The following is an 18,927-nucleotide window of genomic DNA, read 5'->3' on the forward strand; positions in this document are numbered from 1 at the left end:
GAATTCAGTCCCTTTTAAGATGGTAGCGATCTTGGGTTTGGAAGAGCTGTCAAGGGTCTTGGAAAGCAGGAAAGATATCCTTCCCTACAAGACATAGTGAAATGAGAGGGTTTTACAACTGTCAGAATTTGGGTGACTACTGTTTAACTGATGTTCACTCTGCCATCTAAGCTTCATTTTATTAATTCTAATTTTACTGACACGCAGTTTAAATTCTTTAGCTGTTCTGCTGACATTTACACTATCTTCCAGAATTGGGAATGTAATGGTGATGTTACTTGACTACCCTGCTGATGTTAGTGTTTTGTATGTCTGCATCTTTATCATAATGAAATTAGACCACTGGTGAAATTTTATTCAGACTGGAATTAGATCTCTAGCTCAAGCATTGGTGAATGGTATGGATTTGTACCTGTTTCAAAGTTCTTTTGATTTTAAGTACCCTACCTGAACTGAATTTGTGGGAATAAGGTGATAGTAGCAGGTTCAGAAGCTTATAATAGCTTTGAAATATGTCAAAAGTAGTCAAGTAAACTCTTAATGAAAACTTTAAGTCAGAACACAAGATTCCAAGGCAATGTCAGTTAAAGACAGACAGACATAGTGCATCTCTTTTAAATTAAAGATTTCTTCCCAATTTTCTATTTGGCATTGGTTGATGCATAAAACAAAATCTTATTATATACAGTGCCATTAATGAAATAAACCACCTAGGGTACATTATAAATCCAAATTTGACACTGAGAAGCTTTAAGGTAGTCTTTTAAAATTTTTTTCTTATTTGCTCATGGGATGAGGGCATTGCTGGCAGGGCCAGCATTTATTGGGCAATTAGGGATGGACAGAAGGCAGTTGAGAGTCAACCCCATTGCTGTGTGTCTCGAGTCATATGTAGTCCTGAAGGCAGTTTCCTTCCCTAAAGGATATTAGTGAACCAGATGAGTTTTTTCCTACAATGAATAATGGATTCATGTTCATTGTTAGACTCTTAATTTCAGGTATTTTGTGAATTTAAGTTCCACCATCTGCCATGGTGGGATTTAAACCCGGGTCCCCAGAACATTACCTGGGTCACTGGATTAACAGGTCAAGTGATAATACCACTAAGCCATTGCCACTTCTATTACAGAGAACTGGGTCTAGTTTTGTTCTTATAAGTACTAGCTATCTTCTGATTTGGACACTTAATCTCCAACATGATTTCTTTTTTTGTTTTGGCCCATAAAAATTGTCAATGATGTGGCATGGTGTATCAGTGGTTAGCACTGCTGTCTTACAGCGCCAGGGACCTGGGTTTGATTCCATCCTTGGTCGAATATCTGAATTGAGTTTACATATTATCCCTGTGTCTGCATTGGTTTCCTTCCACAATCCAAAAATATACATGTTAGGTGGATTGACTATGTTAAATTGCCCACAGTGTCCAGGGAAGTGCAGGTTACATGAGCTAGCCATGAGAAATGCAGGGTTACAGAGAAGGTGTAGGGGGCTGTGTCTGAATGGGATGCTCTTTTGGAGGATGTTTGTGGACTTGATAGGCCAAATGGCCTGTTTCCACACTATAGGGATTATGTGTTTATAGGTAGTTCATAACTTCTCCCTCTTCCACCATTGTAATCATGAAATTAATTATCGAATTTAATGATGGATGGACAATAAATGCTAGCTCAGCCATTGCCATACCATGTCCCACAAAGTTAATAAAAATTGAAGACCATCTATTTCCATCTTGGCATTGAGGACTCTGTTGAGTTACACTTCAGATCTTCCCTCTGAATGCCTTTGCTTGATACTTGGTGGAATATTGTCTAGCTGAACCAAAAGGGAAATTGCAGGCTGCAGTATGGATATCTCCATTCTGTTCACCAGCTTTATGAATATTTAAATATAACATAGAATATCAATGAAACACATTGTGATGGATGGCTACAATGAATAGGAAGGGTTTAGAGAGTAGGGCCAAACACTGGCAAGTGGGACTAGGTTAATTTTGATATCTTGTCAGCATGGAGGTGTTAGACTGAAGGGGCTGTTTCTGTGCTGTACAAATCTGAGTCTTCGAAATATGGGACCAAATAGAATCAATGCTGGCTCTATGCAAAAGCAATTCATTTGGGGGAAAAGGCTGAAAAGTGACACTGCTTTCTTTTTGGGTAAAGATCCCTTTTATCTTGAAGTAGTGGTTGAATTTCTTTCATTGTGCACTTGAACAATTTTCCACACCCTAATTGTGCTTTGGTACACACAAATTCTTCTAAACAATGTTACTGCTTTTTTTTTAAACAGCTGATTTATGTTTTTATCCCAAATAGGAAACTGAACTTGGCCTTTACACAAACATCATCAGAAACAACCCTAGAAAACTTGTTTTGGATACAGATAACAAAGCATCAAAACTGCACCCTCTCTGTTACTTGAGAACTCATTGTTTAATCAGTCCTGATTAAACCAGAAAATCCCATTTCAACACTGCAGATGAACAGTCTCTACTGAGTGTGAATGTGTTGACATTCAGTGATATTGATAATTTCTAAAACTATCTTACAGACGTACAAACAAAACGTTAATATAATTGTAATAGCAACACCTTTTTTAATAGAGCAGGGGTCCACATCATCAGTACAAATAGGCCCCATGACCATGGCTGATTAATTACTACTACTTATTGTTTTTAATTTTAATGTTAAACCATTAACTCGTCATTTGGTAATCTCATTTGAGGGGAGGATTATTTCCCCATTTACTCAGACCATTTTAGGATTTTGGATTATCAGTTTTTGGGCAAGACAGTGGCTCAGTGGTGAGCACTGCTGCCTCACAGTGCCAGAGACCTGGGTTTGATTCCAGCCTTGGGTGACTGTCTATCTGTGTAGAGTTTGCACATTCTCCCCGTGGGTGCTCCGGTTTTCTCCAACAATCCAAAGATGTGCAGGGTAGGTGAACTGGCCATGCTAAATTGTTCATAGTGTTCAGGGATACAGAGATTAGGTGCATTAATCAGGGGTAAATATAGGGGAATGGGTTGGGTGGGTTACTCTTTTTGGAGGGTCGGTGTGGACTTGTTGGGCCAAAGGCCTGTTTCCACACTGTAGGGATTCAATTTAAAAAAAAAAATCTCCTCTCATTCTCCTCTTTCCCTTCAAGAGGAATAATCCCAACTCCTTCAATCTCTCTACATAACTAGAGACCTTCAGTCATGAAGTCATTCACCTGAATTTTTTTCTGCGTTCTCTCCAATACCTTCACAACCATTTTAAAGTGTGACAGCCACCAATGGGAGCAGTAATAAAAGCAACTGTTACAGATACTGGGAATGTGAGATGAACTCTCATCTGGCAACATCAGTGAACAGTGAAAAACCATTTCATGTTTTGTCTGGTATGATCCTGTTCAGATTTGAGACCAGTATTCTAGCTCCCGGTCGAATCAGGGTTATACAGTTTTATCATTTTCTTATTTTAGTACTTGCAGTTCACAGGATCCGGCATGCTAACCAGTCTATCAACCAGCTCAGTCCCTTTTCTTTTCTCTTTTTTGTTAATTCATGCTCGTACAGTATATACTCAAATTCTTCTGGACTTGGACATTTTTTTGGTTTATATTGTCTCCTCTGTTACTCCTGCCAAAATCACTCCACGTTTCTTTGTTAAATTTAAGTCGGTCACTCATCTGTTCATTCCACCAACTTGTCAGTAATTTTTAAATTCTAAACTCTCTGTACATCCTAATGCTTCTAAGTTTTGTCATCCACCAACTCTTGCGATTTGTTCCATATAAACAAGCACAAGTAATTTTAATACAGATAAAGGATAGCAAGCTCTAATGAAGAGTCATGTAGACTCAATATTAGCTCGTTTTCCCTCCTGACCTGTTGTGATCTCCAGTTTTTTTTCTTTGTTCTCAATACAGATTCCAGCATCTACAGTAATTTTGCTCTTATAAGAACAGCAAGAACCCTGACATTGATCCCTGGATGCTTCAGTTCAAAATACAATAGTTCTCCATTACTGTGACTTACAACTAAGCTAATTTCATAGCCAAGTTGCAACCATTCTTTTTTTTTAAAAATTCCATGAACTTTAATCTTGCTCAAGTCTGTCCAATGTTATCACGTCTTTTTCGAAGTCTAGTGTACTTCACATCAATATAATAGTGTATTGAGGGTAGGAGGTGCGAGATCGTGTTGTGGCTGTACAGGACATTTTTTTGGACTATTTTGTTCGATTCTGATTGCCTTTGCACAGGATAGTATAGTGAAACTTGAAAGGGTTTAGAAAAGTTTTACAAAAAATGTTACCAGGGTTGAGGGGATTTGAGAAGCTTATTAGGTTTGTATGACACAGACATACACTTCCTTCTGACCAGTCCATGCCGAGCATAATCCCAAACTAAACTAGTCCTGTCTGTCGCTCCTGAAACATATCCTCAAAATTCTTCTTATTCATGTACCTAACCAATTGTCTTTTAAACATTTGAAATTGTCCTCCCATCCACCACTTCCTTAGGAAGTTCATTCTACGTACAAAAACCACCCTATGTGTAAAAGAATTTGCCTGCCATGTCTTATTTTTAAGTGCCTGTGTGTGTCTCCTTTTTTTTTTCCCCTGGAGCATCAGAGGCTGAGGAGTGACCTTTTATAGAAGTTTATTAGTTCATGAGGGGCACGGATAGGATGAATAGGCATGGTCTTTTCCCTGGGGTGCGGGAGTCCAGACCGATAGGGCATCTGTTTAAGGTGAGAGGGGAAAGATACAAAAGGGACCTAAGGAGCAATTTTTTTCATGCAGAGGGTGGTGCATTTATGGAATGAGCTGCCACAGGAAGTGGTAGAGGCTGGTACAATTACAGCATTTAAGACATCTGGATGGGTACATGAATAGGAAGGATTTCGAGCGATATAGGCCAAATGTTGGCAAATGGGACTAGATTAGGTTAGAGCTGAAAATGTGTTGCTGGAAAAGCGCAGCAGGTCAGGCAGCATCCAGGGAACAAGAGAATCGACGTTTCGGGCATAAGCCCTTCTTCAGGTTAGGTTAGGATATCTAGTCAGTATGGACGAGTTGGAGAGAAGGGTCTGTTTCTGTAGTGTACATCTCTGATTTTACCTTCCTCTGCCTTGTCTGCTAGCTCATCAAAATAAACTTGAGAATAAAAATTAAATGCTACTTTTTCCCTTTAGTAATCTATGCTAGCTGCTCTTAAGAGTCAAAGGGCAAAATGTGAATTCATTATTTTATCTTAAATCATTGTTTCAAGAATGTTCCCCACTATTGAACTGTCCAAGAGATGGTAACAGTAAATCAGGTGAAGACTGGTAATGGTAATATACTTCTCAGAGATTGAGAATATTTTGGTCTCCAGCAATTAAATAAGTAAGAAAATCTAGGGCATGGTTGGAAGAAAAAAGAACAGGCTAATGTCCTTGCAGTACATGTGAAATGTATCCTCTGAAAATCACTGGTCACCAGTTCAGCTAATGTGAAAATATTGACTAGACCTGTGTAGCTTCTAATATTTCCCCCTTCTTATTCACTTTTTTTTGTTTAAAACTTGAACCTTGGATGGAAGTTAATTTTAAATCTTTTCATGTAAAGAAGACTGTTTCATTTTATTCTGTGAAGAAACACCGTGCAGGATAAGACATTTTGTAATTTCCAACTTTCAATTTCTGCTTCGAAAAGCTGTGAGATCTATTTCAGCAGTCCAAGCACGATACTGCTTATTAGGTTTGCACATCTGCATATTTAAAATGCTGATTTTTTTTTTTTGTTCTTTAAAGGGCACTGACTTCAAGGCCGAACATTGTCTAAATTGTAATTTTACCATTAGCAGTATTTTGATTGACAGTTATCCTTTGTTCAAAGTGGAACCAGACTGCAAGCGTATTTACAGGACTCATTCATGATTTTCTATCCTTCCCATCCCCCACAGCCCCTCGGTGTCTGCTGTTAGATACAGACCCGTACAGGTGCTTCGGTGTCTGTAGCTTTTTTAAGCTTTGCAATCCACCTTGCCTCAGTCATTGATGTTTAAACTGAAAGCTTTTACATTTTGAGCAGTTTCTTGAGAGAGGGGGAAAACATGCATTTTTTTTTTTCGGTTCAAAAATTGCATCGTGCGTTCACGTTTCAAAACTATTGCGTCTTGTCTTGAGCAATCGTCTTTTAGATCAAGTGGATTTGTTGTTATTGCAGTAGGTTTCTGCTGGAAAGTCTTTTGTTATCCAGCACTAGTTTGGAAACGAACAGCCTCGGGGAAGATGAAACACTTGAAATGTTTAGGACTGGTGTCAATCCGTGTTAGCAAAATGATGAGCACCAAACAGACTACACGTTTGCTGGAATAACAAGGAAGCTTATGATCCATTGATTTGTTGCTGCTCTGAGATTCGGGGAGTCTCAGCAGTCTGCTCTGATGTCCCTGGGGAACCAGACATCCTTTTGGGCTGCAAGCTGTTTCTATGGGAACAGAAACTATAGATGCAATACTTTTTTTAAAATCTTTTTCTATTTATAAACTAATTTCTGCAGTGTGTAATTAATCCTTTTACATTTCTCTTGCCCCTCCCCACTCTCTCTCCTTCTAGAAGAACAATTGCAGTGTTTCAAAGCTTCAGCTGTGGGTAGATTTGCATTCTCTTGTGCCTGTGATGGATTTTCTCCCTCTGTCTTATTAAAAAAAAGAGTGCACAATGAAAGCCATTCACACGATTGAGAAGCTAACAGACAACATCACGGAGAAGTGCTTCCTGCCTTGTGTGGGGAAGGCGGCCGAGCTGCTAGCTCACAGACCAGGCAAGGGGGCGAGCTGCACTGAGCATGTCTCAGAGGAGGGGACCACATTATGCAAAGAGACTGCAACAGCAGATGGGAGAATCTCCAACACCGAGCTCGCGTTTGTTCTCTCCGCATCCCCGGGCGCAGCAGCAGATGCTGGAGGCTGCAGGCGGGACGTCGGGCATGGCTTGAGGGCGAAGGGCTGCTGGCCATTCGCTAACATGGGCAACCAGGACGGCAAGCTGAGGAAGGCGGCGGCGGCGGCGGGAGCTGGGGACGGCCAGGAATGGGCGGAGGATGCTCTCTCCCGGGATGCTGCGGAGAGCGCCAAGGGCAGGAAATCTCACCCCAAGCACGGCAAGGGGGGCGAGGGCAGGAAGAAGAAATCCGAGTCCTCCCGCTCGGTCTTCTCCATCAGGAAGAGAAAAGCCCCGGCCCGGGGTAAAAATGAGGCCTGCGGCTCCCGGGATGATGCTGATGCTGAGGGGCTGGCCAGGCGGGCCCTTGCGAGCGAGGAGCTGGACAGCGTCCACTCGGCGACAAAGACTCCGGACATCAGCATCTCTGCGGATGATGAAGGGGGGCTGACCGACACCGAGGCCGAGCAGCTGGACATCCGGGCCGGGGAGAGCTTGCGGGCGGGCTCCCTGCTCCGGGACGCCGGGCAGCGGGGGCTGCTGAGCTCCAGCTCGGACACGGACGGCTACAGCTTCCACTCGGCGGCGGAACACGAGGACCTGCTGTCGGACATCCAGCACGCCATCGGGCTGCAGCTCAGCCCCTTCCCGGCGGAGAGGCAGCCCCCGCGGGGGCTGGAGGAACCATCAGAGGCTGTTGCTAGTCCGCGCCCAGGTGGAGAGGATGCTGCCGCCGCCGCCAGGGGGCGTGGCTCTTCCCCGGGCCTCTCCCCTGTTCAGAGCCTCGGGGGAGATGCGGAGAGGCAGAGGAGGGTTTCCATGGAAACTGCTTCCGAGGTACCGGCAGCTCCTGCCTCTATCAATGGAGTAGAGCATCCTCCAGCCTGCCCCACAGATGGGTCCACTTCAGCCTTGACAGATGCTGATCAGAGCGAGCTTCAGGAGGAGGATGGAGGCGACCTGCTGCCATCTGATGCTGAAGTCTTCCTTGACGCCATCCATAGTGCCCGCCGCATCCTCTTCCCCACCCCGAGCACTGACGCATTCCGGCAACACAAACCCTTCCCGGGCTCCTCACCGGCTGCAGTCAGGCCGTACCCACCGGTCAATGCCATCTTCGTGAGGACCACCACCAGGCAACTGAGTTCCCCAAGTCACTCGCCCTCCGCGTCCCCATCGCAGAGTCCCTTGTTCCAGAGGCGCCGTCGAGCCGCTGACCTGAAGCGGAGCAGCGGCCAGCGCCGGCAGCAGAGGCTGCCCAGTGCCAGGGGTTCACTCAGCCGCTCCGCTGATTGGACTGAGGAGGTGAAACCACGCAGGGAAGGGGCTATCAAGAAGGCAGGCTCCGTGGATACTTTACAACAGTCCGAATCCCCTGCAATTCCATTTGTGGGACCTGTAAAGAGACCTTCTCTCTCTGCCAGCAGCTACCCTGAGATCTTCACTGGTAAGTTTTTTGATTTTTAAAAAAATTCCACTGTCCCATCAATTTCACTTGCACCATGTTTTGAAGTCTGCCTCCAGAGTGCAACTGTTTTCTCTGTTTTCTCTGTTTCTCTGCTCGAGAGTTCACTAGCCATGCAATAATCGGGAATTTTCAATCTCAAAATTGATACCACTTTCCTTAAAAATAAATCATCACCCCGCCCCCAATTCAATACCAGATTTTTCCCACAGTTAATCCATCTAGCCTGCACATCCATGGATGCGATGGGTAGCTTGAAGCATGGCCAGTCCACCTAATCTGGACAGGAAACTGAACAGACACCCAAGGCTGGAATCGAACCTGGGTCCCTGGTGCTGTGAGGCTGCAGTGCCATGCACTGAGCTGCCCCATTTTCATGGTTATTTATCATTTGTGAGAGATGACAAAAAAACTGCGGATGCTGGAATCCAAAGTAGACTGGCAGGAGGCTGGAAGAACACAGCAACTCGGTATGTTGAGAAGTTGGCATTTTGCGTGTAACCTTTCTTCACCCTACACCCAAAACATTGACTTCTCCACCTCCTGATACAGCCTGGCTTGCTGTGTTCTTCCAGCCTCCTGTCCTTCATCTTTTGTAAGAGAGAACATGTTGATTTGGACTGGATTTAATGAGGGGGTTTGAAGGTGAGGCTTAAAGTCCTGACTCGCACCTTGCTGCCCTAATGGCAAGTCTTGGGGGAGACTCATGCCAAGCAGTCCATACATTGACCAGCTAGACCAGATAAGAGTAGTCATTTCCTCCCATAAACCAGATGGGTTTCATGCTTAATTTTCTAAAGGCCAGATTCAACTATCTGCCATGGTCAGATTGGAACATTTATTCCCAGAACATTACCTGGGGCTCTGGATTATTAGCAGCAATATCACAAGGCCATCTCGGGAGATTCCAAGTGATCCAGAATGTCTGAAGTGCTGGTGAGCTTCTGAGGTGGCACTTCCTAGTTTAGATTTGTGGAGGTTCCATCACCTGTCTGTTTAACATTCAATCCTTTCAGCATCCCCCTCATTTTCCCCCCGAACACTCAATTCCAAACTTCTTTAAGCCAGCGTGGTGGGAGTGGGTGGGAGTGGCTGCTCTGAATCAGACACCCTGTGCAAATCAGCTTTATCTCCCAACTGCAAGCCTTTTTTATATAAAAAAAACACTCCATAATTTATGGATGATTTTAAACCTGAAGAACTTGGTGATTTGCCTAATGTAAGAATTGATTTTTAACCTAGGTTTGGGGGTGGGGGTGCTATAGGCATATCAGGGGAGTGTAGGTGAGATATTTGCCTCAAAGTAAAGATGACTTAACATTACTTTTATGTTTTGCTTAACCACCTTGAATTCTGATTCCTCAAAATTTGTTTAATATCTCACTATATATTACAAAGAAACACTTTTAAATTTCAAGTGTTTTGTAGCTACATTATCTCCTGAAGATCATCTGTGATCCACTTATACATGGTACATTTTGCTCAATGAATTCAATGTTGGACACCACTGAAGGTACTTTGCTGAGTTGAGCTGTAATTTGCAACACCACTAAGGCTATTGATGTGAATTTTCTGTGAAAAATGTAAAATTTGGCTTACTTACACTCAATCCAAACCCATTACGCATCCTTCAGGATATTTAAATGGAGTGTTTAAAAATATTAATGAAAGTCTTAAATTTGATGTGAAATCTTGTAAAGCATTTAAGCATAATAAATGTAGCAGTTTTGGTGTGACCTTGAACCCAGCAAAACCGAAGGTGCATTCCAGCTTTCATTTGCATTTACTTTAAATCAAGATATTGCAGTCATTTAACTAAACCAATTTTTCTTGTGTTAGTTGGAATCTTTCCTAATCAATTTATATTTGGATCACATGGGGGGGTTTGACCATCATGGCTTACAAAGGGTGGATGCTGGGAAATTGTTTTCCTCAGGCAGGGATACTAGGACTCATGGGCACAGCCTTCGAAGTAGAGGGGGTCAATTTAGAATGGAAATGAGGAGACATTTCAGCCAGAGAGTGGTAAGTCTGTAGAATTCACTGCCACGGAGCACAGTGGAGGCCGGGATGTTAAATATCTCCAAGGTAGAGATTGATAAATTATTTATCTCGCAAGGAATTAAGGGATATGGGGAGAATGCGGGTAAGTGGCATTGAATGGCGGAGTGGATTCGAGGGGCTGAATGGCCTTAATTCCACTCCTACTTCTTGTGGCCTTATCTTTGTTTGTGGGAGGAGAAAGATTTTGGTATCTGACAGTGGGTAGGTCATTTAACTGTTTGCAAGTTGGCCTGAGATTCCTCCTTAGGATGGTTGTGGGGCCTGCAGAAAGGTGTTAACTCCTGTTATCAAATTAGCATCCAGGCTACAGTTAGGATGGGGTTTGGTGGCTACAGTCACTTGACATCCTACAAGCCGTTTGCCCAGGTTTGATCTGCTGGATTCTGAATAGTAACTAAGACATTTCAAAGGATGGATTTGTGTCTCAGTCACATCAACAAAAGCTTAATGATCTTGGTGGGGAAAAAAGAGAAATATCTTGCCATGCTAGAGGAACAAATAACTCAAATGCTTCATATGGAATGAATTTGCTTTGAAATGAGGATATATCGGTAAACAACTCTGAACTTGAATATGACTAATGTTGTGCCCTTATTGAAGCAAAGCTAGAAGGTAAAGCAAGAGAACTGCAGACTGGTGAGCCTGATGCCATTGCTGGGTATGTTGTTAGAGGAGATCCTGAGCAACAGGATCTACATTTATAAAAGGCTGGGACGTTTTGCCCTGGGGCATAGGAGGCGATCTTATAGAAGTTTATAATCTAATGAAAGGTCCAGGTGGAGTTAATGGTAGTGATCTTTACCCTAGGATGATGAACTTCAAGACTAGGGTGCAACTTTTTTTTTGCGGCGAGCTATTTTAAAAAACACGTGATGGGCAATATTTTTACGTTTGATTTGCATGTGGAATGAACTTTCTGAGGAAGTGGTGGATATGGCCACAGTTACAATGTTTTAAACGATCTTTTCGAAAAGTATATGAAAAGGTAAGATTTGGAGGGGTATGGGCCAGGAGCAGGCAGGTGGGGGCTAGTTTAGTTTGGGATCATGGTTGCTGTGAACAGGTTGGACCGAAGGTTCTGTTTCCATCCTGAATGACTCTGATTGATGACTTTACACATGAGAAATCATATTTCCCTAACTTGATTGAGTTTTTTTAAAGAAGTAACCAAGAAGATAAATGAAGGCAGTGTGGGTGACGTTGTCTCTACATGGACTTTAGCAAGGCCTTCAACAACGTATCACACAGAAGACTGTTAGGTCACATTGGATCCAGGGAGAGCTAGCCAATTAGATACAAAATTAGCTTGATGATAAGAGACAAAGGGTAGTGGTAAAGCATTGTTTCACAGACTGGAGACCTGTGATCACCAGCATGCTGCAAGGATTGGTGCTGGGTCCATTGTTGTTCATCACTTGTAAACAGTTTGGATGAGAATATAGGATGCATGGTAAACAAGTTTGTCAATGACATCAAAATTGCTGGTTTGGTGGACAGAGAAGAAGGTTATCTAAGGTTACAAACTGATCTTGATCAGTTGGGTCAGTGAGTCGAGGAGTGACAGATGGAGTTTAATTCAGAGAAATCTGACGTGTTGAATTTCAGTAAGAAAAACAAGGGCAGGACTTGCATAGTTGATTGTAGGGCCCCGGAGTGCGTTGCTGCCTAGAGAAACCTAGGGGTACGTAGGTTCCTTGAAAGTGGCCTCACTGGTAGCCAGGGTGATGAAGAAGGCATTTAGTATATTTGCCATCATTGTTCAGAGCGTTCAGTATAGGAGTCAGGACATCATGTTACAGCTGTATTGCCATTGATAAGGCCATATTTGGAGTGCTGTGAACAATTCTGGCCACCCTGCTACAGGAATAATTTCAAACTGGAAAGGGTACAAAAAAGACTTAGAAGGATATTAGAGACTGGAAGGTTTGAGCTCTGAGAGGCTGGAACTTTTTAACCCTGGAGCATTGGAGGACAAGGGGTGACCTTGTAGAGATTTATAAAAGCATGAGAGGCATAGATAAGGTGAATTTCCAAGGTCTTTTTTCCCCAGGGATAAGGGAGTCCAAAACTAGTGGTCATAGGTTTAAGGTGAGAGCGGAAGGGACCTGAGAGGCAACATTTTCACACAGGGTGATGCATTTTTGAACAAACTGCCAGAGGAAGTGGTGGGGCACGTATAATCACAACATTTAAAAGACAATTGGACAGACACAGATAGGAAATGTTTGGCAGCATATGGTCCAAATGCAGGTAAATGGACTAGTTCAATTTAGAAACCTAGTTCGCAAGGATGACTTGGCCAAAGGGCGGGGGTGTGTTTTGTGTGTTTCGGGAGAGAGGAATCCTTTCTTGCCAAATCTCTGGGCTTCTACCTTTTTTTTTCCTTTGAATTCAATCTGTGGCCTGTTTATTGACCCTTTCCCTAATGGAAGGAACTATATCTATTCATCTCAATCTTGTACACCTCAGTCAAGCTCACTCTCTAATTTCACTGCTCCAAGGAAAGTGAGCCCAGTCCAGACCCTCCAGCCCAGGCAGCATGCTGGGAAACCACCTTTGCACTTCCAGTGCAATCACATTGTTCCCAGGATGTGGTGACCAGAAACGTACTTGGCACTCGGTTGTGGCCTGACTAACATTTTATACAATGCCAGCATATCCTTCCTAATCCTGTTAGCTAAAGCATAGAATTCAAGTATTTCATATGCCTTGTTAACCATTTTATCCAAATACCCTGCTACCTTCAGTGATGTGGGAATGCACACCAAAGTCTCTCTGATCTTCAGTTCTTTTCAGGGTCCAACCATTCATTGTGTAATTCCCTTCCTTTGCTAGTCTTCCAGTGCATTGCCTTTCTTTTTTTTCTGGGTTGAATTCTATTTGCCAGTGTTCTGCCTACCTGACCAGTCCATTGATATCCTTCTGCAGTTTATGGCTGTCCCCCTTGCTATCACAGTCAATTTTTGCATCATGCACAAACACCCTGATCATGCTTCCTACGTTTTAGTTCAGAATTTGTGTGCTATTTGCTATACGATAAATAGCCAGAGCTCAAGCGCCAGGTCCTGCAGAGCCCCACTGAAAACAGACTTCCAGATATAGGATTATCCCTCAACTATCACCTGTGAGCTGCCTGTCAGCCAAAATTTGGATGCAATATGCACTTTGCCTCTGGTCAAGTAAGAGCTTTTGGAATAAGTCAGTCACGCGGGGCCTTTAGAAAAAGATTTGGTAGAATCCATGTAAACCACGTAAAATGCATTACCTTCAAGAATACTCCTTTCTTGGGCTGCGGGAAGTGGGTGGAAGCTGATCCAGCTTTCAAATACAAATTTGTCTTGACAAGTCGTTACTGACTATTCCTGGTTAACCTGTACCATTCTAATTTAGATCTATTCTGTGTGTTAAAAATCTTTCTAATAACTTTCCCTCCATCAAGGTTAGACTGACTAGCCTATAACTTCCGAGTCCGATCTCTTTTTTTTTTAACCAATAAGACAACTTTTGCATCTCTTTTGTCGTAATGCATCTCACCTGTGGTCTTAGGGGATTTTGGAAGTTATTGCCAAGGCCCTGATCTCTCCTCCTAACTGCCTGGAATACACTTTTATTTGGGCCTGTAGATTTATACACTGCTAAAACTGCTCATACTACCTTTTTTTTCTGTTTAATTCCTTTTAATATTTCACAGTCTTCCAGTTTGTCTTTACCTGCATTGTCCTTTTCTATTATGGTGACCAATGAAAGCTATGCACTGAGAACTGCAGCCATTACCTTGCATGGATGCCCATATAACCTCTCAACTCTCTTTCCCTGTTTTTTTTTTCTGGCTCTTTTACATACTTAGTAAACCCTGTTTTTGGGTTTTCCTTTTATTCTACCTAACAATGTTTTCTCTTTTTAGTTTTCATAGTTTGCTTTTTCTATTGCACTGATCTGTCACCGTTGATTCTGCAACATTATCACACCTTTCCTTTTTTAGTGTTGATGCTAAGGTATCATGTGAAGCTAAGATATTTGGGTGTAAGTAGCACAAATATATTTTCTAACCTGTTGCCATTTAAGAAATACCATACGTGTTTTTCCTACCAAACTGGGTAGTCTCCAATATTTCCACATCATGCTCCGTCTACCATGTTTAATTTATATTGTGAACAACTAGGACTTAGGTACTGACCTTTGTGTTACCCCACTCATCACAATCTCTCAGTAGGGGAATGACCTATTAAGTCCAACTGTTTGCTAGCTCACCACCAGTGCCAGTACATTACACCCATTCCATGTGCTTTAATTTTACCAATCACCAATAGGGAATCTCGAAACAAAAAGCTTCTGATAATCAAATATACGACATCAACTCAGTTAGCTGAGTCGCAGGTTTGCGATGCAATGATATCAGCAGCATGGATTGCTAGCTGAGGGTACTATGAAGGCTCTACTTCTTGGCTTCTCTTCTATGCGAGGTGCTGAAATTTGGGAAAGCAAATATTAGCAGGACTTATACACTTAATGGTAAGGTCCTAGGGAGTGTTGCTGAACAAAGAGACCTTGGAGTACAGGTTCATAGCTCCTTGAAAGTAGAGTCGCAGGTAGATAGGATAGTGAAGAAGGCATTTTGTATGCTTTCCTTTATTGGTCAGAGTATTGAGTACAGGACATTGGTTAGGCCACTGTTGGAATGTTGCGTGCAATTCTGGTCTTCCTATCGGAAAGATGTTGTGAAACTTGAAAGGGTTCAGAAAAGATTTACAAGGATGTTGCCAGGGTTGGAGGATTTGAGCCAGAGTTGGAGGAGAGGCTGAACAGACTGGGGCTGTTTTCCCTGCGCCGTCGGAGGCTGAGGGGTGACCTTCTAGCAGTTTACTAAATTATGAGGGGCATGGATAGGATAAATAGGCAAAGTCTTTTCCCTGGGGTGGGAGAGTCCAGAACTAGAGGCATAGTTTTAGGGTGAGAGGGGAAAGATATAAAAGAGACCTGAGGGGCAACGTTTTCACGCAGTGGGTGGTAAGTGTATGGAATGAGCTGCCAGAGGAAGTGGTGGATGCTAGTACAATTGCAGCATTTTAAAAGGCATTTGGGTGGGTGTATGAATGGGAAGGGTTTGGAGGGATATGGGCCGGGTGCTGGCGGGTGGGACTAGATTGGGTTGGGATATCTGGTCGGCATGGATGGTTTGGACCGAAGGGTCTTTTTCTGTGCTGTACATCTCTATGACTCTTGCCTGAGTTGTGGTGATCCTCTGATTAAACCTCCATTGGCTGTTTGTCTGTCTGCGAGCAGCCCTGTGGTCTGGTAAGACTCTGGTGGGTTTACTTATATCCAGGAAGTCCCTTTATCAATTTTATTAACCTCCCAAAAAAAAGCTATTTTTCACTGTCAAATTCCATTCCATTCTGTGCAGACTGCCCACTCGGAACATTTTTATCCAAATGTCCATTTAACACATTGTTCTGATGGACTTGAGCATATTCCCTGCTACTGATGGAAAGCTGATGAGTCTGTTTAATTTGTACTCTGATCCTTATGTCAAATAGTATGGTGATATCTGCAAGCTTCCAATCTGCAACAATCTCCTTCCAGAATCAATCAAAATTTCGGAAAACAATTAACCAATGCATTAACTATATTTTGTCATGAGGCTAAATTGAGAACTACAGATGCTGGAGATTAGAGTTGAGTGTGGTGCTGGAAAAGCACAGCGGGTCAGGCAGCATCCGAGGAGCATGAGAATCGACGTTTTGGACAAAAGCCCTTAATCAGGAACAACTTTTTTAGCATTCTGGGCTGTAGACCATCCAGTCCTGGCGACTTAGTCAATTTTCAGCCCATTAATTTCTCCAGTGCAACCTTCTTACTGATATTAATTTCCTTCAGTTCCTCTTTCTCTGTAATGTGGAGGTGCCAGTGTTTGACTGGGATGGACAAAGTTAGAAGTGGCATGACATCAAGTGACAGTCCAACATGTTTATTTGAAATCACAAGCTTTCAGACCTTTGACGAGGGAGCAGCCCTCTGAAAGCTTGTGATTTCAAATAAACCTGTTGAACTATAACCCAGTGTTGTGAGTTCTGACTTCATTCTCCACAGATTTCTTGTACCTGAAATGATGTGCTAAATGGACACTTGGATAAAAATGTACTGAGTGGGCAAAGTCTGCACAGAATGGAATGGAATTTGACCATCTGCCTGCACAGAGAATTCTGTTTCTGAATATGTTAAGATCATAATACAGCTAGGTCAGGATTTGACTGAAGACATTTGCTAAGATATCACACATTAGGCTACTTCAATAAGATAAGAGCTCATGTTGTTGGAGGTAGGATATTAACATGGATAAAGGATTGGTTAAGTATTTTTGTTGAGAATGGGGGAGTTTTCAGGATGACTACCTGTTACTAGTGGAGTACCAGAAGGATTATTGTGTCTGTAATTGTTTTACTATATGTATATTGATAATGTGGATGAGGAAAATGAATTTACGATACCTATGTTTGCAGATGACACAAATAGATAGGAAAGCAAGTGATGAGGATGACGCCATCTGTACAGGGATATAGACGTGTTAAGCAAGTGGTTGGGGGAGGGGGGGGGAAATGATAAACTTGGCTGATGGAATATAACATGGGAAACTGTGAGGTGATGTACTTTGGCAGGAAGAAGAGAGAGATTGGATACTATATTTTTAAAGAGAGAAAGACTGCAGAAGGGTGTAGAACAAAGGGATTTGGCATTTCTCCATGAATCACTAAAGCTAGCATCTAAGTTCAGCAGGTAATATGGAAGGCAAATGGCCTTTTTATTTCAAAAGGAATGGAGTATAGAGTGGGGAGGTGTTGATTAAAACTATACAAGGTACTTGTCAGACCGCAGCTGGAATACTGTGAATATTTTGGTTCACTGCTTCTTGCCATTTTATATACAAATGATTTGGATGTGAACATAGAAGGTATGATTATTATGTTTGCAGATAATGCTAAAATTGGAGGTGTAGTGGACAGTGAAGAAGGTTACCCCAGAGTACAATGGGATCTTGATCAAATGAGTCAATGGGCTGAGGAGTGACAAATGGAGTTTAATTCAGATAAATATGAGGTGCTGCATTTTGGAAAAGCAAATCAGGACTTGTGTTTAATGGTTAAGGTCCTGGGGTGTGTTGCCGAGCAAAGAGACCTTGGGTGCAGGTTCAGAGTTCCTTGAAAGTAAAGTCGCAGATAGATAGGATAGTGAAGAAGGCGTCTGGTATACTTGCCTCTATTGGTCAGTACATGGAGTATAGGAGTTGGGAGGTTATGTTGCGGCTGTACAGGACATTGGTTAGGCCACTTTTGGAATTTTGCATGCAATTTTGGTCTCCCTCCTATAGGAAGTATTTTATGAAGCTTGAAAGGATTCAGAAAAGATTTACAAGGATGTTGCCAGGGTTAGAGGATTCGAGCAACAGGGAGAGGCTGAACAGGCTGGGGCTTTTTTCCCTGGAGTGTCAGAGGCTGATGGGTAACTTTTATAGAAGTGTATAAAATCATGAGGGGCATAGATAGGATAAATAGACAGATCTTTTCCCTGGGGTGGGGGAATCCAAAATTGGAGGGCATAGGTTTAAGGTGAGAGAGGAACGGTTTAACAGGGACAAAAGAGGCAACCTTTTTAACACCGAAGCAATGGGATGGTGCCACAGGAAAGGGAGGCCATTCTGTAAGTTGACTGAGGAATAGTCCAGATACGTGTCTGGAATGAGTTGCGAGAGGAAGTGGTGGAGGCTGGTACAATAACATTAAAAGGCATCCGGATGGATATATGAATAGGATGGGATGTATGCCAAATGTTGGGACTAGATTTATATAGGATAACTGGTTGGTATGGATGAGTTGGACTGAAGTTGGACTGTTTCCATGCTGTATATCTCTGGCTTGATAACAGTTGACATTTCAGGCTAAGAAGTCATCAGAACTGTGTAAAGATTGAAGCAAAACAGGTTTTTTTTTTAGCAAGTGAATATCTAGAGGAGCAGGAAGAAGAATGAAAAGAAAGATTAAGTAACCTAGCAGCTCATCTTGGTGAGTAAAGAAATGACGTGAGAATGGCTGGATAGCTACCTGAACATGAAGGGAAATGAATTACAGCAGGGGATGAATTACAGCAAGTCGAGGATGTGATCTGAAATCATGCACTTAAGTTCCAGAAACTGTACTTTGCCCACTTAGAATGACCTGTTCCTCAAGCCTTGCACTTGAGCTTCATTGGAACATCCTGGCATTGCTGTCCAGGGACAAGTATAGTGGTTGCAATGATAAGGGGTCATAAGGTTTCGGGTTTTGCACAGAAGTGTTTCACAAAGCAGTCACCCAGGCTGTGTTTAGTGTCTGTTGTTTTATCTACAATGTTGTGGGCAGCTAATTCAGAAAAAGTATGCTCTGTGGATGTATGTAGCTTATACTAGGCCACAATCTGAAGAGCAGCAGTAAAAGGGGGCAGCTGCATTTCC

At 42.7% G+C, this 18,927-nt stretch overlaps 1 protein-coding gene across 1 annotated transcript in view; it reads left to right on the forward strand.

Moving 5' to 3' along the window:
• Nucleotides 1–5,400: 5,400 nt before the first annotated feature.
• Nucleotides 5,401–18,927, forward strand: part of fmn2b (formin 2b) — a 463,563-nt gene continuing 450,036 nt past the window's right edge. Inside the window, exon 1 of the mRNA XM_043696758.1 lies at nucleotides 5,401–8,360. Within this exon, the coding sequence (XP_043552693.1) occupies nucleotides 6,692–8,360 (1,669 nt within the window). The 5' untranslated portion in view covers nucleotides 5,401–6,691. The remainder of the gene's footprint in view (nucleotides 8,361–18,927) is intronic.

Source organism: Chiloscyllium plagiosum, chromosome 9 (genome assembly GCF_004010195.1).
Source record: "Chiloscyllium plagiosum isolate BGI_BamShark_2017 chromosome 9, ASM401019v2, whole genome shotgun sequence".
NCBI classification, from domain to species: Eukaryota; Metazoa; Chordata; class Chondrichthyes; order Orectolobiformes; family Hemiscylliidae; genus Chiloscyllium; species Chiloscyllium plagiosum.